The 17380-nt window shown below is 46.2% G+C and overlaps 1 protein-coding gene across 1 annotated transcript; it reads right to left on the reverse strand.

Moving 5' to 3' along the window:
* Positions 1–289: 289 nt before the first annotated feature.
* ACOD1 (aconitate decarboxylase 1) lies at positions 290–9146 on the reverse strand. Its single transcript, XM_039365576.1, has 5 exons — positions 8625–9146; positions 6144–6305; positions 4816–4905; positions 3562–3767; positions 290–1719 (listed from the first exon to the last, which is right to left on the reverse strand). Exons 1-5 carry the CDS (start codon positions 8634–8636, stop codon positions 762–764), a joined length of 1428 nt encoding a protein of 475 aa, XP_039221510.1. The 5' UTR covers positions 8637–9146; the 3' UTR covers positions 290–761.
* Between the last annotated feature and the right edge of the window lie 8234 nt (positions 9147–17380).

Below are 17380 nucleotides of genomic sequence, written 5' to 3' on the forward strand. Positions count from 1 at the left end.
AGGTCACAAAAAGGGGGATCCCATGACTCCGGGACACTGCAACTGTCATAAATATGAGCCAGTTGCCGACCATCTGAATTTTGATCATATGGCCATGGGCAGGGGTAGGCAACCTGGGCTCTTTTATGACTCGTGGACTTCAACTCCCAGAATTCCTGAGCCAGCCACGCTGAGGAGAAATGGAAAGGTTTCCATATTGAGGCATGCTGGCTTGGGAATTCTGGGAGTTGAAGTCCACGAGTTATAAAAGAGCCAAGGTTGCCTACCCCTGGCCATGGGGATGCTGCAACAGCCCAAAGTGTGGAAAACGGTCATAATTCATTTTTTCCCAGTGCCTTTGTAACTTCGAATGGCCACTAAACAAACTGTTATATATTGAGGACTACCAGTACATGGCATTAGTGCAAGGAGAACCATAGTTCATGCCTTGCCAGTGGGGGCAATAAATTATCCAACTCTTCCACAGGGGAGAACCCATTCAGAATCTGGTCCTCAAGTTGTTGTTGTTAATTGCGAAGTCATGTCCGACCCATCGTGACCCCATGGACAATGTTCCTCCAGGTCTTCCTGTCCTCTACCATCTTCTGGAGTCTATTTAAGTTCACACCTACTGCTTCAGTAGGTGTGAACTTAATCAAGTAATGGCCGTTTAACAAATAAGTGCATAAGATTAGACAGGAATCAAGGAAGCTCAGATGATGCTAGATTGTGGCTGATCATTAAGCCCAGGCTAGGAAGGTCCTTCTGGGGACAGGTAGGCCTCACAAAGTCTCCCTCTTCTGTTGCCGCAAATCTTTTGCCAGCTCAGCTCCTTGAAGAAGTGAGAATAAGTCCCCGCAGTCTTCCAGGTTTTCCAGCTTATCAATTGTTTCTACTAGGCTTTCAGCCACTTCTGGGGAGACCGCAGCAGTGGCATTGCAGTGGAACTTCTTCACCAAATCCCTGTGGCTCAAGGGCTTCCTCCAGTGGCCATAGAAGGTTTCACAACGCTCTTCCCAAGTGTTTCCATCTTGGAAGATGACTTTGACCCCACAGTAAAGGCTGTTGAAGCTGGGAAGATTGTCCGGAGAATGCTTCATACTGGTCTTTTGGAGGAGGCCATTCAACTCCGGCCTGGACAGGCTCTGCGGAATGAAGGATTCGGCCGAGATGAAGCCATCTAGCAGTGCTGCGCAGGCGACAAACTGGAAGGAGTGCCTGGCTTCATGTTCAGAAGAAGGAAATGGCCGATCAACATATCTAATACTGGGGACATCGAGCACAATGGCCTTGATGTGGCTAGTGGGCAGGGGCCCCCCACTCTGTGCAAGGTGCTTCCTTACTGCCAGGGCAGCTTCAGCCATCCAGTGTGTCCCCAGATGTGCTGGGAAGCTCTTGAAGGCCACATCTTGTCGATCCAACAACCAAGAGTACGACTGCAGGCTTGGCAGTGTCTGGGGCAGGTAATCTGTGTAAAAGGCCCCAAACCCTGACTCGAGGTCCAGAATCAGTTTGCTGGCTTGCAGGCCCAGAGAGGCCAGGAAAGCCGCTTCCGCACCATGCCGGCTGGCATTGCCCATGTGAAGTGGTTTGGTCTGGGTGGCTGCGTTGGCCAGTGGGGCACCGGCATACGAGGCGGCTACAGCCAGGGCTTCCTTGCACTTGGATTGGTCGAAACCCAGGAGTTTTGCGGTGGCTGCAGCACTTCCCATGGTGCCAAGAATGGAGGGTGGGTGGAACCTGGAAGAGTCCAAATGGCAGCTGTGAGCAGCAGAAGGAACAAGGGCTGTGAGGACAGATGTCTGCTTGGAAGGCACAACAAGACAAGCAACCCATTTCTGGTGCCCTCAGATGGAGAGGGATCTCCACAAAGTTGGCAAAAGCTCATCTCTTCTCTTGTGCCATTGGAAAAGGAGAATTCACACACATCTGGGGGACAGTTCTTGTCAGATCATGCACAGTCTTATTGTGCGAGATAATCCAGGAGTAAATACAGTAAACAGTGGTTTGTATTAAATGGTGGTTTATCTTACACTATCTACAATATTATACATCAAGAACAATATACATGCACGTGCTGATACTGCAGGATCCAACAAACCACAATTACAGAAGAGAGAAAACATAGCAGCAGAGCCTTCCCTTTTATACAAAAGCTCTTAAAGGGACATAGACCCTGCTGAGTCATTCCCATCATTACATCATACATCTCACATTAGACAAGCTGGTTAGCTTCTAAATCATTACTTTGACAGTTCTCCATCAGAAGTCCAAAGGGCTTAAGGATTAAGGCTTCCGTGTTATTTACATATGGCTGTTGTCTTCATGTACACAGTTGCAGGTAGTCCACAACTTATGATCACAACTAAGCCCCAAATTTCTAATGCTAGGTGAGACAGCTGTTAAGTGAATTTTGCTACACTCCCTTAACAACCATGTTAGTGACTTAACAACTGCAGCGATTCACTTAACCACTGTGGCAAGAATGGCGGTAAAATGGGGCAAAACCCACCTAACAGCTGTATCACTTAGCGGCAGAAATTTGGGGCTCAATTTTGGTCATAAGTCAAGGACTCCTATAAACATAAAGAGTCAGCAAATCCCACCTTCACTCACTCACTTACCTAATTGGGTACCGAAATGCCTGCAAGCAAACAAAATCAGAGTATATCCAGGACTCCACAGAGGCAGAGCTGTGCTGTTGCCCTGTATGGAGTCGTATTCATCACTTGCCAAAAGAAACCCTGTTTGGATGGAGATCAAAGGTGGCCACAGGAACCTCCTTCAGAATCTGTGCTGGTTCCTGACTATGTGATATTCCTCCCTGCCCTTTTTTGGGGGGCTCAGGATGCATCACTGAAGCTGCAGGTTATGAGTAGGACAAGGTCTCCCCTTCTACAGGGGGGCCTACAGGAGTCCCCTTCTCAACATTCCTGGTGAATCCATTGGCCTAGAAGGTTTGGTCATGAGTCACCTTTTTTTCAGTGCTGTTGTAACATCAAATGGCCCCCAAACAAACTGTTGAAAGTTGACAACTGGGAACCGGTCAGTCCTAGAAGAGATCAACCCCGACTGCTCTTTAGAAGGCCAGATCCTGAAGTTGAAACTCAAATACTTTGGCCACCTAATGAGAAGGAAGGACTCACTGGAGAAGGGCCTAATGCTGGGAAAGATTGAGGGCAATAGAAGAAGGGGACGACAGAGAATGAGATGGCTGGATGGAGTCACTGAAGCAGTAGGTGTGAGTTTAAATGGACTCCAGAAGATGGTAGAGGACAGGAAGACCTGGAGGAATGTTGTCCATGGGGTCGCGATGGGTCAGACACGACTTCGCAATTAACAACAACAACAAAGGCAAGAGGTGCCCATAAATGATCTGATCTGCCACATGGGAAAGCCCATTCAGGATCTGATGATCAAGTAATGGCTATCTAACAAAGAAGCCCACTCACCTTTAGATAGGAATAAATGAAGCTCAGATCATGCTAGGTAGGGTCATGGGTGACCAGTAAGGCCAAGTCAGGGGAATCCCTCTGGGACCTATTTCAAAGCAAGTTTTTTTTTTTTAAAAAAAAAACAGACCTTTTAGGAAGATTGCTGGCCTCCTTGGAGAAGCTCATCAGTCTGCCTTGCACCTCAATCCCAACGTTGAAAGCCAAGAGCAAGTCACAGCCAGAAATCCTTTGTTTTTCAGCCACACCTTCAGCAACGGCCATGAGGGCTGACAGCACTGGCCCCGAAGGATGGGTGGTTGGATGCCACGTATCATCAAAATCCATGGAGTGTATCTGTGGGGAGGGGGGCAGAGAGAAAAGAAATTTTGAGTCAGGGAAGTTGAAATTGAGGCAGGGGTTTTCCCAGTTGCAATGTATGGCTGTGAAAGTTGGACCATAAGAATTGAGGCCTTTGAACTAGGGTGCTGGAGAAGACTCCTGTGAGTCCCCTGGACTGCAAACCGGTCAGTCCTAGAGGAGATCAACCCTGACTGCTCTTTAAAAGGCCAGATCCTGAAGTTGAAACTCAAGTACTTTGGCCACCTAATGAGAAGGAAGGACTCACTGGAGAAGAGCCTAATGCTGGGAAAGATGGAGGGCAATAGAAGAATGGGACGACAGAGAATGAGGTGGCTGGATGGAGTCACTGAAGCAGTAGGCATGAGCTTAAATGGACTCCAGAAGATGGTAGAGGACAGGAAGATCTGGAGGAACGTTGTCCATGGGGTCGCGATGGGTCGGACATGACTTCGCAACTAACAACAACAATCTAATAATTTATGATGAATGTATTTTATGATTATGATCATGATTTATCCATTTGTTGCTTCTGTATACACTGTGAGTTTATGCACCGGAGACAAATTCCTTGTGTATACAATCACACTTGGCCAGTAAAGAATTCTACTTCTAAAGAATTCTATTTCTACTAAAAGTAAAAAGTTGAGATTTGGTGTTATTATCTTATTCTGCTGCACCAAAGGGAGTCAGAAGTCAATGCATTTTCTTTCTTTCTTTCTTTCTTTCTTTCTTTCTTTCTTTCTTTCTTTCTTTCTTTCTTTCTTTCTTTCTTTCTTTTTTCCCTTTGCCCCACACTTTCCCCTTCCCTTTTCCCTCCCTTACTATTTTCTTTTGTACTTTTAAATTAAAAGTACAATTAAAATTAAAATTAAATTAAAATTTAAAAAAATAAAGAAACAAGCCAAACTGAACTCCTCAGATCCCAGCACACACCCACTCAGAGCAAACAGATTGAGTGGTGGTTATATGAGCCCCAGCAACTTTCTCCCAGCAAAAACCAGGTGGAATCAGAGGGGGGTAGGGAGTACCAAGAGCTGCTTACCGCCACCCCGTTCACCAATGCTGCGTAGAGCGGAGGCAGCTTGAGCGTTGAGCATCCCCAGACAGAACTGGATGAATCCGAGCTGTAGATCTGAAAGAATACCAGGCCTGCTTAGAAGGAACTTTTGCATGTGAAACCAAACAGCTGCTTCTCTTTATTCTCTCCTTTGCTCATTCCACCAAGAGCATCAAGCTCAAGAAATCAGGAACCAGGATAAAGTTCAAAAGTACTACAAATTGTATGCTATCTATATCCAAGAATCTGATCTACTAACGGTCAAGGCAAATGGGTGCATAAGCAATGAGCAGATGCTCCAAAATTCAACAAGGTGTCTGTCAGTTCCAAGAAGTCAGTAAACCAGGACAGAGTTCAAAAGCACTACAAGTTTATTCCAAGCAACCCTATAAACAAGAATCTGATCTACTAACGGTCAAGGCAAATGGGTGCCCAAGCAATGAGCAGATGCTCCAAAATTCAATAGTGCATCTGTCAGGTCCAAGACCAATAAACCAGGATAAAGTTCAAAAGTATTCCAAGTTTATTCCCTGAAATCTATACATAAGAATCTGAACTACTAACAGTCATAGTGAATTGGCACCAGATAAGAGTCAATGGACTTCAAGGAGGGTTGAATTCAGGTCCCTTACAGTGGTGTAGTGACTCCAAACTGATGATGTATTTGACCCCATAGTAGCTTGGTTATCTACTACCAACAGGGCAACAGCAAGAGGACCTACTCCCTCTTAGGCAGAACTCACCTGCATGGATCTCTGTCATGGGCAAATAGATGCTGGCCAAGGGCAGCAGTTTGATAGTGGACTCCATGGTTGCTATCATTTGGGGAGGGGGATAGATCTCAGGCTATCTGGAATGCAGTCCTTGGGGAGCAAAGGGGGGGGGTCCCTTGCTGGAGGAATGGGCTGGAACACTACCTCATCTGTCCCATGCCTGCCCAGCCAGGAAGAGGAACCCTCAAATGGAGAACTGATTTACCCCTTCAATGAATGGAGGGGAGAAGGCTTTTGGAAAAGGGCACCTTGTGCTAATCTCCATAGTGGAAAGAAACAGCAATAAGGATAACCTGTGACAAAATACAGGGCTGTTACCTTAAAAGAGATGTGGGGAACTATAGCTCCTTAATGACTTGTAGACTTCAACTCCCAGAATTCCTGAGTCAGCCATGCTGGCTCAAGAGTTCTGGGAGTTGAAGTCCACAGGTCGTAAAAGGGGCATAGTTCCCCATCCCTGCCTTAAAAGATCATCCAAATAACTGCCTAGCCTAAAAAGTGAGTTTTCTTCCCCGAGAATTAGACAAGAGATTGTCTTACCTTGCTGTACTGGATGAGCTTCTGGAAGATGTCGGTTCTGGTGCCCACCAGTCCGACCCCCAAAGTATCCAGAATCATCCGTTTGCTCCTCTGAATGACTCGGTCGGTCAGGTGGCTTGAATTCAACCCATGGATCACATTAGCAAAGTTCCCCGTAATATTCTGGCAAAGAGAAACCAAACCATGATAGCCACATTTCCCTTCAAACTGTGATAGCCACGTTTCCCCTCAAACTGTGATAGCCATGTTTCCCCTCAAATCATGATAGCCACGTTTCTCCTCAAACTGTGATAGCCATGTTTTCCCTCAAACTGTGATAGCCACGTTTCCCCTCAAACTGTGATAGCCATGTTTCCCCTCAAATCATGATAGCCACGTTTCTCCTCAAACTGTGATAGCCACATTTCTCCTCAAACTGTGATAGCGATGTTTTCCCTCAAACTGTGATAGCCATGTTTCCCTTCAAATCATTAGCCACGTTTCTCCTCAAACTGTGATAGCCACATTTCTCCTCAAACTGTGATAGCGACGTTTCCCCTCAAACTGTGATAGCCATGTTTCCCCTCAAACTGTGATAGCCACGTTTCCCCTCCCCTGCCATTTTCTCCAGATCCTAACCTACTTGGATTTATCTTCACAGAAGCAAACTACAGGTAATCCTCGACCTACAATAGTTCATTTAGTGACCACTCAAAGTTACAATGGCACTGAAAAAAGTGACTTATGGCAGTTTTTCACACTTACGACCATTGCAGCATCCCCAGGTCACGTGATCAAAATTTTGACGCCAGGCAACTAACTCACATTTATGATGTTTACAGTGTCCCAGGGTCATGTGATCCCCTTTTGCGACCTTCTGACTGGTGTGGGAAGTCAGCCCCCCCCCAGAGAAGAAAATATTAAAGAGGCAGAAAAGCATGCCCAGTTTTTCTTTATAACCCCAAGTCTCCCTCTCCCAAGCAGTAACCAGCTCTGTAGAAATGCAGATGTAAACCATTCAGGAAGGTTGAAGCTAGAAGATTAAGAAGACAAAGACACCTAAAATCTACATACCCCACACAAACTCGAAGACAGGACATAATAGAATTAAACCACAGATGCCAAAAAGGCACATTCAGACTCAGGTCAAAGTTCATGCCACAGGAACAACTCCAAACAAATGGCTCTAGAAGGTATAAAAACCCACTCCCTACATGGGCTCTCTCTCTTTTCTTCCAGAGCCATCTTTCTCTCTGGCTCTCCTCTTCAATAAACTGCAACCTTCTTTCTAAAGCAGTCGCCATGTTGTTTATTCCCTGCTTGGACTGAACCATGATGAAGACTTTTCCTTCAACACTGGCAAAATCAATGGGGAAGCCAGATTCACTGAACAACTTTGTTAACAGCTTAATAGCTGCAGTGATTCACTTAACAGCTGTGGCAATAAAGGTCATAAAAAGGGGCAAAAGCCACTTAACAACTGTCTCGCTTAGCAACAGAAATGTTGGGCTCAACCGTGGTCATAGGTTGAGGACTCCCTGGGATAACCTGTCCATTTCCTACCTGCTTGTCACCCCCCATGGAGCAGAAACACTTGTTATATCAGAAAATGACCTCATTTCCACAACCCCCTGCTCTACTGACAACGTAGAGAAGTGGACTCAAGGAAGGAAATGGGGCCTACCAAATTATGACCCACACCCAGCTCCTGCCCGGTTTCTGCAGGCTGAGGGGATGGTCTTTGCCTCTCTCTGGCTTTTCTCTAGCTGCGAGGGGTTGGTACCTGGGTAATACCAACATGGCCACGCCATGCCAACAACTCTCTCTCCAGTGGGAATCCCATAATGTTAACCTTGGCCCTACAGGAGGAGCAGAGGAAGTTGCTTCCCATTCTACTCAGCTCAACCAGTCCGTGCTGATCTCTGATGGGTCTCTCGGGCCTCAAGGGCAATTTCGCCCACCTTGGTTACCTGACTCTCCTAGAAGGTCAACAGACATTAGGTCTGCAACCTTCAACAGACAAAGCCACATATTCCTCTCTCCTAAGCCCTCTGCCTAGCCCAGGGGTAGGCAACTTTGGCTCTTTTATGACTCGTGGACTTCAACTCCCAGAATTCCTGAGGTTGCCTACCCCTAGCCTAGCCCAAAAGAGAAAAAGACTCCTGCATTTCTCCATCAGTAATCAGCACTCAGATCAGCATAGATTAACTCCAAGGTCAACTTCAGACCAACAATACTCCAATCAAGAAACTGCCACAAAGCCATTAGCAAACAGCCGAACCAAAGAATCCCTAAGATTTGCCCCCACCCACACAGACAGGCAAGACACCAGAATATAACTTGACAGCAAACAACACTCCTTACTAGCCCCCATGATGTTACCTAGTTAGGGTTTTCTGCAAGAAAACAAGCAAGCTCAGAGAGCACCAAGGACCCTCTGTCTCCTTGGCTTCAGCTGGAGCATCCATCCTCCTCCTGGGAGCAAGACACGGAAGAACATACCTTGGCCCACATGATGCCACAGAGAGATGTCCTGCGCCTGCAAAGCCCAGGATGGAGAGGCTGAGTCTCTTCCTTTTATACATGTTTGAAGGGGAGTGATGGGCGGTTAGTTCCAATGGCCTTTCAACATCTCCAAGTTTCCCCTGCTCTACATGCCCCATTGGCAGCTGCTGCCCCAGATTGCAACACAGCCCCTGGATTAACAGCAAGTCATGTGCTGAGTCAAGCAAGAAGCTTTGGGCTGATGAGGAAGTCTTGTGAGTGACGCAGTGGTAGTCCCCAGATATCCCCAGGCATTGGCATGTTGTGAAAGGACACCTCTGGAGACAAGGCCCTAAACCTCTTTCATCAATGGGGCTTCCTGGCCAAGGACACAACGGATGCTTACGGGGATTCCCACAGTAGAAGAAACACAGCTACTGTTTATCTGTCAGCCTGACATTAGTAGGTGGCAGAAACACTGCTACTACAAGTAGTCCTTAAGCCCCACGTTTCCATTTGCTAAATGAGAGAGTGAAGTGAATTTTGCCCCATTTTAACCATCTTTCTTGCCACAACTGTGAAGTGGATCCCTGCGGTTGTTGAGCTAGTGACAAAGTTGTTAAATGAACAACTGGTTTTCCCCGTTCAATTTGCATGTCAGAAGGTATCACAAAAGGGGATCACATGACCCTGTCATAAATATGATTCAGAGGCCAAGCATCTGAATTTTGACCACATTTTCCCTGGGGTTGCTGCAATGATCATAAGTGTGAAAAATGGTCATCGGTCACTATTTTTAGTGCTGTTGTAACTTCAAACGGTCACAAAATGAATTATTGTAGGCTCATTTGCTTGTAGATGTCTGTCTGCCTGACATTAGCAGGTGGCAGAAAGAACATCTCTTGGTCCATCCACGCATTGTCCAAAATGATGCAGCCCAACTTAAGATATTGAGCGCCAAAGAATTGAGGCCTTTGAACTATGGTGCTGGAGAAGACTCCTGCGAGTCCCCTGGACTGCAAAGAGATCAAACCGGTCAGTCCTAGAGGAGATCAACCCCGACTGCTCTTTAGAAGGCCAGATCCTGCAGTTGAAACTCAAGTACTTTGGCCACCTAATGAGAAGGAAGAACTCACTGGAGAGGGCCTAATGCTGGGAAAGATTGAGGGCAATAGAAGAAGGGGACGACAGAGAATGAGGTGGCTGGATGGAGTCACTGAAGCAGTAGGTGTGAGCTTAAATGGACTCCAGAAGATGGTGGAGGACAGGAAGGCCTGGAGGAACATTCATGTGGTTGCGATGGGTCGGACACGACTTCACAACTAACAACAACATTGGGCCTTCTGCTCACTTAACCTTAATGAAAGTGTCCCTTTTGTTCCTGCCAGATCTGTGATTTGAGCAGGGAGTCCAATGTATGGAAGACAGTTTCACAACTGTCCCAAAGGTGCTTTTTCAAGAGACAATTGGACTCTTCTTGTTTTTCTTTGAAGACGTTTCACTTCTCATCCAAGAAGCTCCTTCAGCTCTGACTGGATGGTGGGGAATGGAAGGATTGACATTCCTTGCAGACAGCTGGTCATTTGCCTTTTTTAAGAGAGTCCTTGAGGCCATTTGGAGAACATTGGAAACATTGGAGACTATAGGAACCATTTGCGCCTTGGTTGGAGATGCAGACAACACAGACTCATCCCCAACAGCCTCCGACTGTCTTCCAAAGAGAAGGGCAGCCAACATCCTGCAGCCAAAAAGGCTCTACATACATTTGCACTGTTCAGATGACCTTGGGAACATGGATAAACCTCCAAGTGGCTTCAACGACTCTCTAAAAGAAGACAAATGACCAACTATCTGCAGGGAGTACAAATCCTTCCATTCCCCACCATCCAGTCAGAGCTGAAGAAGCTTCTTGGATGAGAAGTGGAATGTCTTCACAGAAAAAACAAAAAAGTCCAGTTGCCTCCTGAAAAAGCATCTTTGGGACAACCATAACCTGGATGACTGAGAATCTCCATAGACACAGTTTCACAAGGAAACTTATCCAAAGGGATAAGAGATGTTTACCCTAGAACACAGGTCAGCAACCCGCGGCTCCGGAGCCACATGTGGCGCTCTCTCTCTCTCTCTCTCTCTCTCTCTCTCTCTCTCTCTCTCTCTCTCACACACACACACACACACACACACACACACTGAGTGGGGGAAGACCAAGAGCAGGGGAGAGTCAACCCAATAAGAATGTGTGTCAGCTTGTTGGAGAACAGCGTGAAGCCAGCTTGCCAGATGAGCAGAAGATTGGAGAGAGGGAGAGAGGGAGGGAGGGAGAGGGAGAGAGAGAGAGAGAGAGAGAGAGAGAGAGAGAGAGAACTCATGCATAGCAGCCTCTCTTTCTTTGTAATTAAACTCTTCAATGAAGCTTTCCCTCCTTGTGCCTGTGTGCGCGCATGCACAAGTTTTGCAGCTCCCAGTGTTTTCTTTTCTCTGGGAAATGGGTCCAAGTGGCTCTTGGAGTGTTTAAGATTGCCGGCCCCTGGCCTAGAAGAAAGAAGAGGAAGATATTATCCACAGAAACAATTCAGCAACCCAGAGCTTCTTATGAAAAGGGGGGCTCAACATTATCACCACCAGCCTGAGCAGGAAGTCTGGAGTAGATCCATCCAGTTCAGTTGGGGATGGTCTCGGTTGCTAAAGAATCTGACTGTGGGTCCTAGGAGGCTCTGAACAAGGCCAGCAGCTGCACCGACAAAACAAAAGTGAAGCTTTATTCATGAAACCTTGGCTTGTTCTTTCTGCCCCTCACCATCATGTGGTAGGAGACAAGCTGGCTGAGCCCGAGGGTGGGGTCAAATACACCACCAGTTTGGAATCTCTACACCTCATAATAGACCTAAATCCATGTCCTCCTTGAAATCCGTTTTTATCTGGCACCAATTTGCCTTGACCATTAATAGTCTCTGTTAGATCTGCCACCTTGCTCCCACTTTCGCTTTGCTTTATTGGCAGCCTGCCATGGATGTAGTGGGGGGGAGGGAAGAGAAACCATTTGGGAGGGGGGAAGGGAATACCACCAAAGTACTTTGTGCTGGCCAGAGACAACATCTCAAGGACACCCGGCCAGAGAGAAGAATGCAGCTGCATGCCAAGGTCAGCAGTTCCAAAAACATCTGGTTTGGAAATGATGGAATCATGGGAATTAACACGGGGAGGGGGGTGGAAGCAGACCTGGGAAGCAGGGGGGTCATTAGGGCAGGGGTGTCAAACTCAATTTCATTGAGGGCCGCATCAGCATTGTGGTTGTCCTCGGGGGCCAGGTAGGTGTGGCCAGGGTGGGTATGGCCTACTGGGTGGGTGTGGCTGGAGTGGGTGTGGCCTACTGGGTGGGAGTTCTACATTGTTCGCGTCAAGGGTGCCTGTGGGGGCCTGGGCAGGAGTGGGACAGATCTGAGGGTCTCTGGCAGAAGCGGGTAGGACCAGGGCAAGCGCCAAGGCATGGTCCACTGGAAGAGCCTGCCGAAACCCCTCCCCAGGAGCCCATCAAGCCGGATATGTGAAATAGGTGAGGGCCATTTGCTGTCCATTTCCAGGCGATGGTGTATTTCTTCATTCCTCACAAAGGGGGACATCTCCCCAGCATGCACCCAGGGGGCGGGGCGGATGTGGCAGGAGCTGTTTCCTCGCTGTTTCCAGACGACCTTGAACTAAAACTGAATGCGCTTCAGCATAGATGGTCACCACAAAATTGTACATTGACTCCTGGCCGGCCTGGGCCAAGGCAGTGGGAGCCGTTCCCTCACTATTTCCAGGATGGCTTCGTGGGCCACATGAAACCACCTTGCAGGCCACATCCGGCCCCGGGCCTTGTGTTTGACATGTCTGCATTAGGGAATTGCCACGGGAACCTCAGACCTGGCTTTGCTTTGCTTGACTTTAGTAAAACTACCTCACTCTAAAAATGGGAGTCATGGATCGTTTTCAATAAGGCTGCATTTCTCCCGTAAACGCAACAGTTTCCTGTAAAAGTTTGAAGTTGTGAAACTCCATTCAACACGAAAGGGTGACTTTCTTCACCCCAGTTTTATCAGTTTCACTTTCAGGTTGTACAGTGTTCCACCATCCTTTGCTTCTCCTTTTATACCTTCCCAAATAAATGATTCACAGTCCAGAAAACCCACTGCAAGAGAGGGACGTCACCATTTCATCTATAGAAGCAAAACCTGAAACCTTCTCAGAAACAAAATTTCAGGCTTTGTTAGGAACCGTGTGTGTGAAAGAATCTCTTTCTTTAGACATCTAAGATCCAGGTTAACCCACATTTTAAACAGAACTCCTGAGAGACAGGAGGGTTTTCTTCTCCAAGTATGAGAAAGTCTGGATTCACTCATTGTAAAGGCACATGGTGCTTTTCTGAGCAGTGAGATCTTCACAGTTTAAGGGTAGACATTTTGTGAATATGTCTTATTTTCAAAAACAAATGAACCAGAAGGGGAGGGGGCTTCTAACTCTCCTCCCAAGTTGGCCCATAAATCTGTTGGAATCAGACACTGAAGGACCGATGCCAACCTGGGCTCAGAACATGGTGGAACCACTTTGGATGTTACCATGCCCTAAAAATGTTATCTTTCAGGAGGAGGAGAAGGAGGTGGAGGAGGAGAAGGAGAAGAGGAGGACTAAGATGAGGATGAGTAGGAGAAGGAGGAGGAGGAGGAGGAGGAGGAGGAGGAGGAGGAGGAGGAGGAGGAGGAGAAGGAGGTCTAAGACTAAAACTAAGGTGAGGACGAGAAGGAGGAGGAGGAGAAGGAGAAGGAAGACTAAGATGAGGATGAGGAGAAGAAGGAGAAGAGGAGGACTAAGACTAAGATGAGGATGAGTAGGAGAAGGAGGAGAAGAAGGAGGAGGACTAAGACTAAGATGAGGATGAGTAGGAGAAGGAGGAGGAGGAGGAGGAGGAGGAGAAGGAGGTCTAAGACTAAAACTAAGGTGAGGACGAGAAGGAGGAGGAGGAGAAGGAAGACTAAGACTAAGATGAGGATGAGAAGGAGAAGAAGGAGAAGAGGAGGACTAAGACTAAGAGGAGGAGGAGGACGAGGAGAAGAAGGAGAAGGAGAAGAAGAAGAAGAAGAAGAAGAAGAAGAAGAAGAAGAAGAAGAAGAAGAAGAAGAAGAAGAAGAAGAAGAAGAAGAAGAAGAAGAAGAAGAAGAAGAAGAAGAAGAAGAAGAATAATCCTGTTTCTTCTCTATGAGAGCTTTGGAATGCTCCCTGTCTCTCTTATTCACTCTCTTTCCTTTCATGATCAAGAATGCTTTGCTTTGTTAGAAGAAGTATTCCCAGCGTCTTTTTAAAATTGGTACGAAAAGAAAATTTACTGCTACTGAATAAACCTAAAAGAGAGAGAGAGAGAGAGAGAGAGAGAGATGCGCTTCCTAGTTCTCCCTTCCAATTAGCAGAGGAGGCAGAGCTGCTCATTCATACACAGTACATTAAACAATCATCCCTGCTTGTACTTTGGGTGTCTGAATGGCCCCCAAATCTGTTTATATACTCCTTCATCTCATTCCTGCCCGTCCATTTGTGTCCTCTGAAGAAAACATTTTGCGATATTGTATCCTTCCGGATGCCGTGGTTGTTATTATTTGAACTCAGAGCGATATACTGACCACCATCGTCCTTCATCTGGGGTTGTACCTATCAAATAAATTAATATCTAGTCACTTCCACCCTGATTGTGAAACCTATATTCAGATGGGAAGAATTGTGTCGGCGCCCTGTGGTTATGATGCGCTTGCAATTTGGTAAAGGATGGCACAGAGTCGGTCTGTTTCTATCAGGCTTTTCGTCAGCAGAGGGCAGCACCTAACCATAATTGGGCTAAATCGGGAGGAAAGCCAGACAGACCCTGGTTAATTTTGGAGGGGGGAACTGCCTGGGAAGGCCAGGATTCCTGGCCAGACTGGATGCTTCTCTCCTAGAAGAGAGCAATGGCCGAAAGGCAGCCCTTCCTTGTTTTGGCCAAGAAGGGCAGCCTGCTGTGGTCTCCAGCAACTGAGATCTCTTAGTTTTGGTGGTGTTGCTAGTTATTTATTCCCTAAAGGCCAATGGGCACCATTTCATCCTCCTGAGAGCCCAGCTTGCCTACCTGGGCCCTGAAGAGATTTCTCCTGGGGAGAAAGCGGGGAGCCTGATGGAACGCCTTCCTCCATCGAAAGACAACAAAAGATGCTGTAATGCCCTCAGGAATGTTTCCCATCACTCTGGACCTCACTGGCCATTCACTTTGGTTGGGCCTGCTCAGTGGTGCTGGGATCCCCCCCTCGCCAGGTGCCTCAACTGCTTGGGCTTTCTACATTCAAGAGAATCTGAGGAGCTCCCAGTTCCTTCCTGTCCTGGAGCTGCCCGGTTCTAGCCTGAGAATCTGTGGCCACCAAACGTCTGCTCTTACAGCTCCTTCCTTGGCTGGCTGGCTGGCTGGCTTTCTTTCTTTCTTTCTTTTCCTTTCTCTTCCTTCATTTTTATTTCTTTCCTTTCTTTCTTCTTTGTTTCTTTCATTTTCTTTTCCTTCCTTCCTTTTTCTTCCTTTTTTCTTTTCCTTTATTTCTCTTTTCTTTTTTCTTCTTTTTCTTTCTTTCTTTGTTTTTCTTTCTTTCCTTCCTTTTATTGCTTTCTTTCTTTCTTTTCCTTCCTTTTTCTTTCCTTTCTTTTTTCTTTTTCTGTGCCTTTCATCCTCTTTTCCTTCCTTCTTTTCTTTTTCTTTCTTTTCCTTCCCTCCTTCCTTCCTTTCCTTCCTTCCTTTTATTGCTTTCTCTTTCTCTTTCTTTCTTTCTTTTCCTTCCTTCCTTTTTATTTCTTTCCTTTCTTTTTTTCTTTTTTCTGTTCCTTTCATTCTTTCTTTTCCTTCCTTCCTTTTCTTTCTTTTCCTTTCTTCTTTTCCTTTCTTTCTTCTTTTCATTTCTTTCTTTTTTCTTCCTTTCTTTCTCTTTCTTTCTTTCTTTCTTCCCTTCCTTCCTTTCTCTCTCTTTCTTCCCTTCCTTCCTTCCTTCCTTTCATTTCCTTGCATGCATCTTTCATACAGCCTGCCTGAGAGGTCTGGCTTCATGGGTCTAAGATAAGGAGCTCAAGGAATAGAAGATCATGTAGAGGATCACCAGGCTGAGCCCAAGGGAGGGGTCAAGGGTGTCATCAGTCTTGAATCCCTTTGCACCCACAACAGACCTAAGTCCAGCCCACCTTGAATTCCACTGACTCTTATCTACTACCCGTTTGCTTTGACTGTTACTCGTTCAGTGTTAGCATGCCTTAAACCTGTATTCATTTGAACCACTTTGGCTCCTGATTTCTTGTGCCTGGCACTTCGCCTCCACTCCAAAGGAGCACGTAGGAAGTTCCTTTCTTGAAGAGGTGGTGGATTCCAGTGCTGTTTGTCTCCCTATTTCCAACTGTAACCATTTTAATTGTTTTAAATAGATATTAGCCTTTAAGGGATTCTATGGCTTTCTGAGGCTTTGGCCAATTTCATTCACCCAGTCCAAATATGGTGAAAAATAAACTCTTATCTAAGCAGACAAAAAAAAAAAAAAAGCCCCACTAACTTTTATGGTGGTTACTGACATTCAGGAGGTTATATGAAGACCAAAGCTTTAAACCAGTGTTTCTCAACCTTGACAATTTTAAGGCATGTGGACTTCAACTCCCAGAATTCCACAGCCAGCACTGCTGGCTGTGGAATTCTGGGAGTTGAAGTCCACATGCCTTAAAATTGTCAAGGTTGAGAAACATTGCTTTAAACTCTCCCTTCCTTCACATCCTTCATAGCTGCATTTTTCCTTTATTTTACCTGCATTCCGGTTATAATACAGCAAGCCACCTGTGTTGGTAATAGAGAAAGTTGCTGTTTTTGCAGCCTTCACCCAGAATATTGTGATCCCCCCTCCAACTCTAACAGACCAAGAAAACTAATAAAGGGGAATATTTGCAGCTCAGGATTGAAATGAGGGGACCTTGGTGCTCTCTGAGCTTGCTTGTTTTCTTGCAAATGTTTCATTACCTAAACTAGCTAGCATCACCAGTGTTGGTGACATTACATAGTACTAGGCAGGACTAGTACTGAAGCTGTTACCCAGTTTGAGTAATGAAATATCTGCAAGGAAACAACCAAGTTCAGAGAGCACTAATAATCCCTGGGAGCCAAGAAATTAGAATTACATTCAGAGCCCTCTAGTTCTCCCCCACACGCTCTCTTGCTGAAGACTCCCATCATTTGGACAATGAACGCACGCTATGAGGTTGCTGGAGAGAGAGAGAGAGAGAGAGAGAGAGAGAGAGAGAGAGAGAGAGAGAGAGAGAGAGAGAGAGAGGGAGGGAGGGAGGGAGGGAGGGAGGGAGGGAGGGAGGGAGAATGAAATAGATTGAAAGAATGAAAGAGAGAGAGAGAATGAGATAGAATGAGAGAAAGAATGAGAGAGAATGAAAGAGAATGAAAGAATGAAAGTGACAGAGAGAATAAGATACAATGAGAGAAAGAATGAGAGAGAATGAAAGAGAATGAGATAATGAGAGAGAATGAGAGAGAGAGAGAGAGAGAGAGAGAGAGAGAGAGAGAGAATGAGCAAGAGAGAATGAGATAGAGAATGGGAGAGAATGAAAGACAGAATGAGAATGAGACAAAGAATGAGAGAATGAAAAAATGAAAGAGAATGAGAGAATGAAAGAATGAGAGAATGAAAGAGAGAGAATGAGAGAGAGTGAGCAAGAGAGAATGAGAGAGAGAGAGAGAATGGGAGAGA

The sequence above is a fragment of the Crotalus tigris genome, unplaced genomic scaffold, assembly GCF_016545835.1.
Source record: "Crotalus tigris isolate CLP2741 ecotype Arizona unplaced genomic scaffold, ASM1654583v1 scf7180000017596.1218436, whole genome shotgun sequence".
Taxonomy (NCBI): domain Eukaryota; kingdom Metazoa; phylum Chordata; class Lepidosauria; order Squamata; family Viperidae; genus Crotalus; species Crotalus tigris.

Coding starts and splice junctions, on each gene's coding strand:
- ACOD1 (XM_039365576.1), bottom strand. Junction 4,906..6,143: donor AGCTCATCCAGTACAGCAAG/GTAAGACAATCT, acceptor GTATTCTTTCAG/ATCTACAGCTCGGATTCATC. Junction 3,768..4,815: donor CATTGGTGAACGGGGTGGCG/GTAAGCAGCTCT, acceptor CCCTCCCCACAG/ATACACTCCATGGATTTTGA.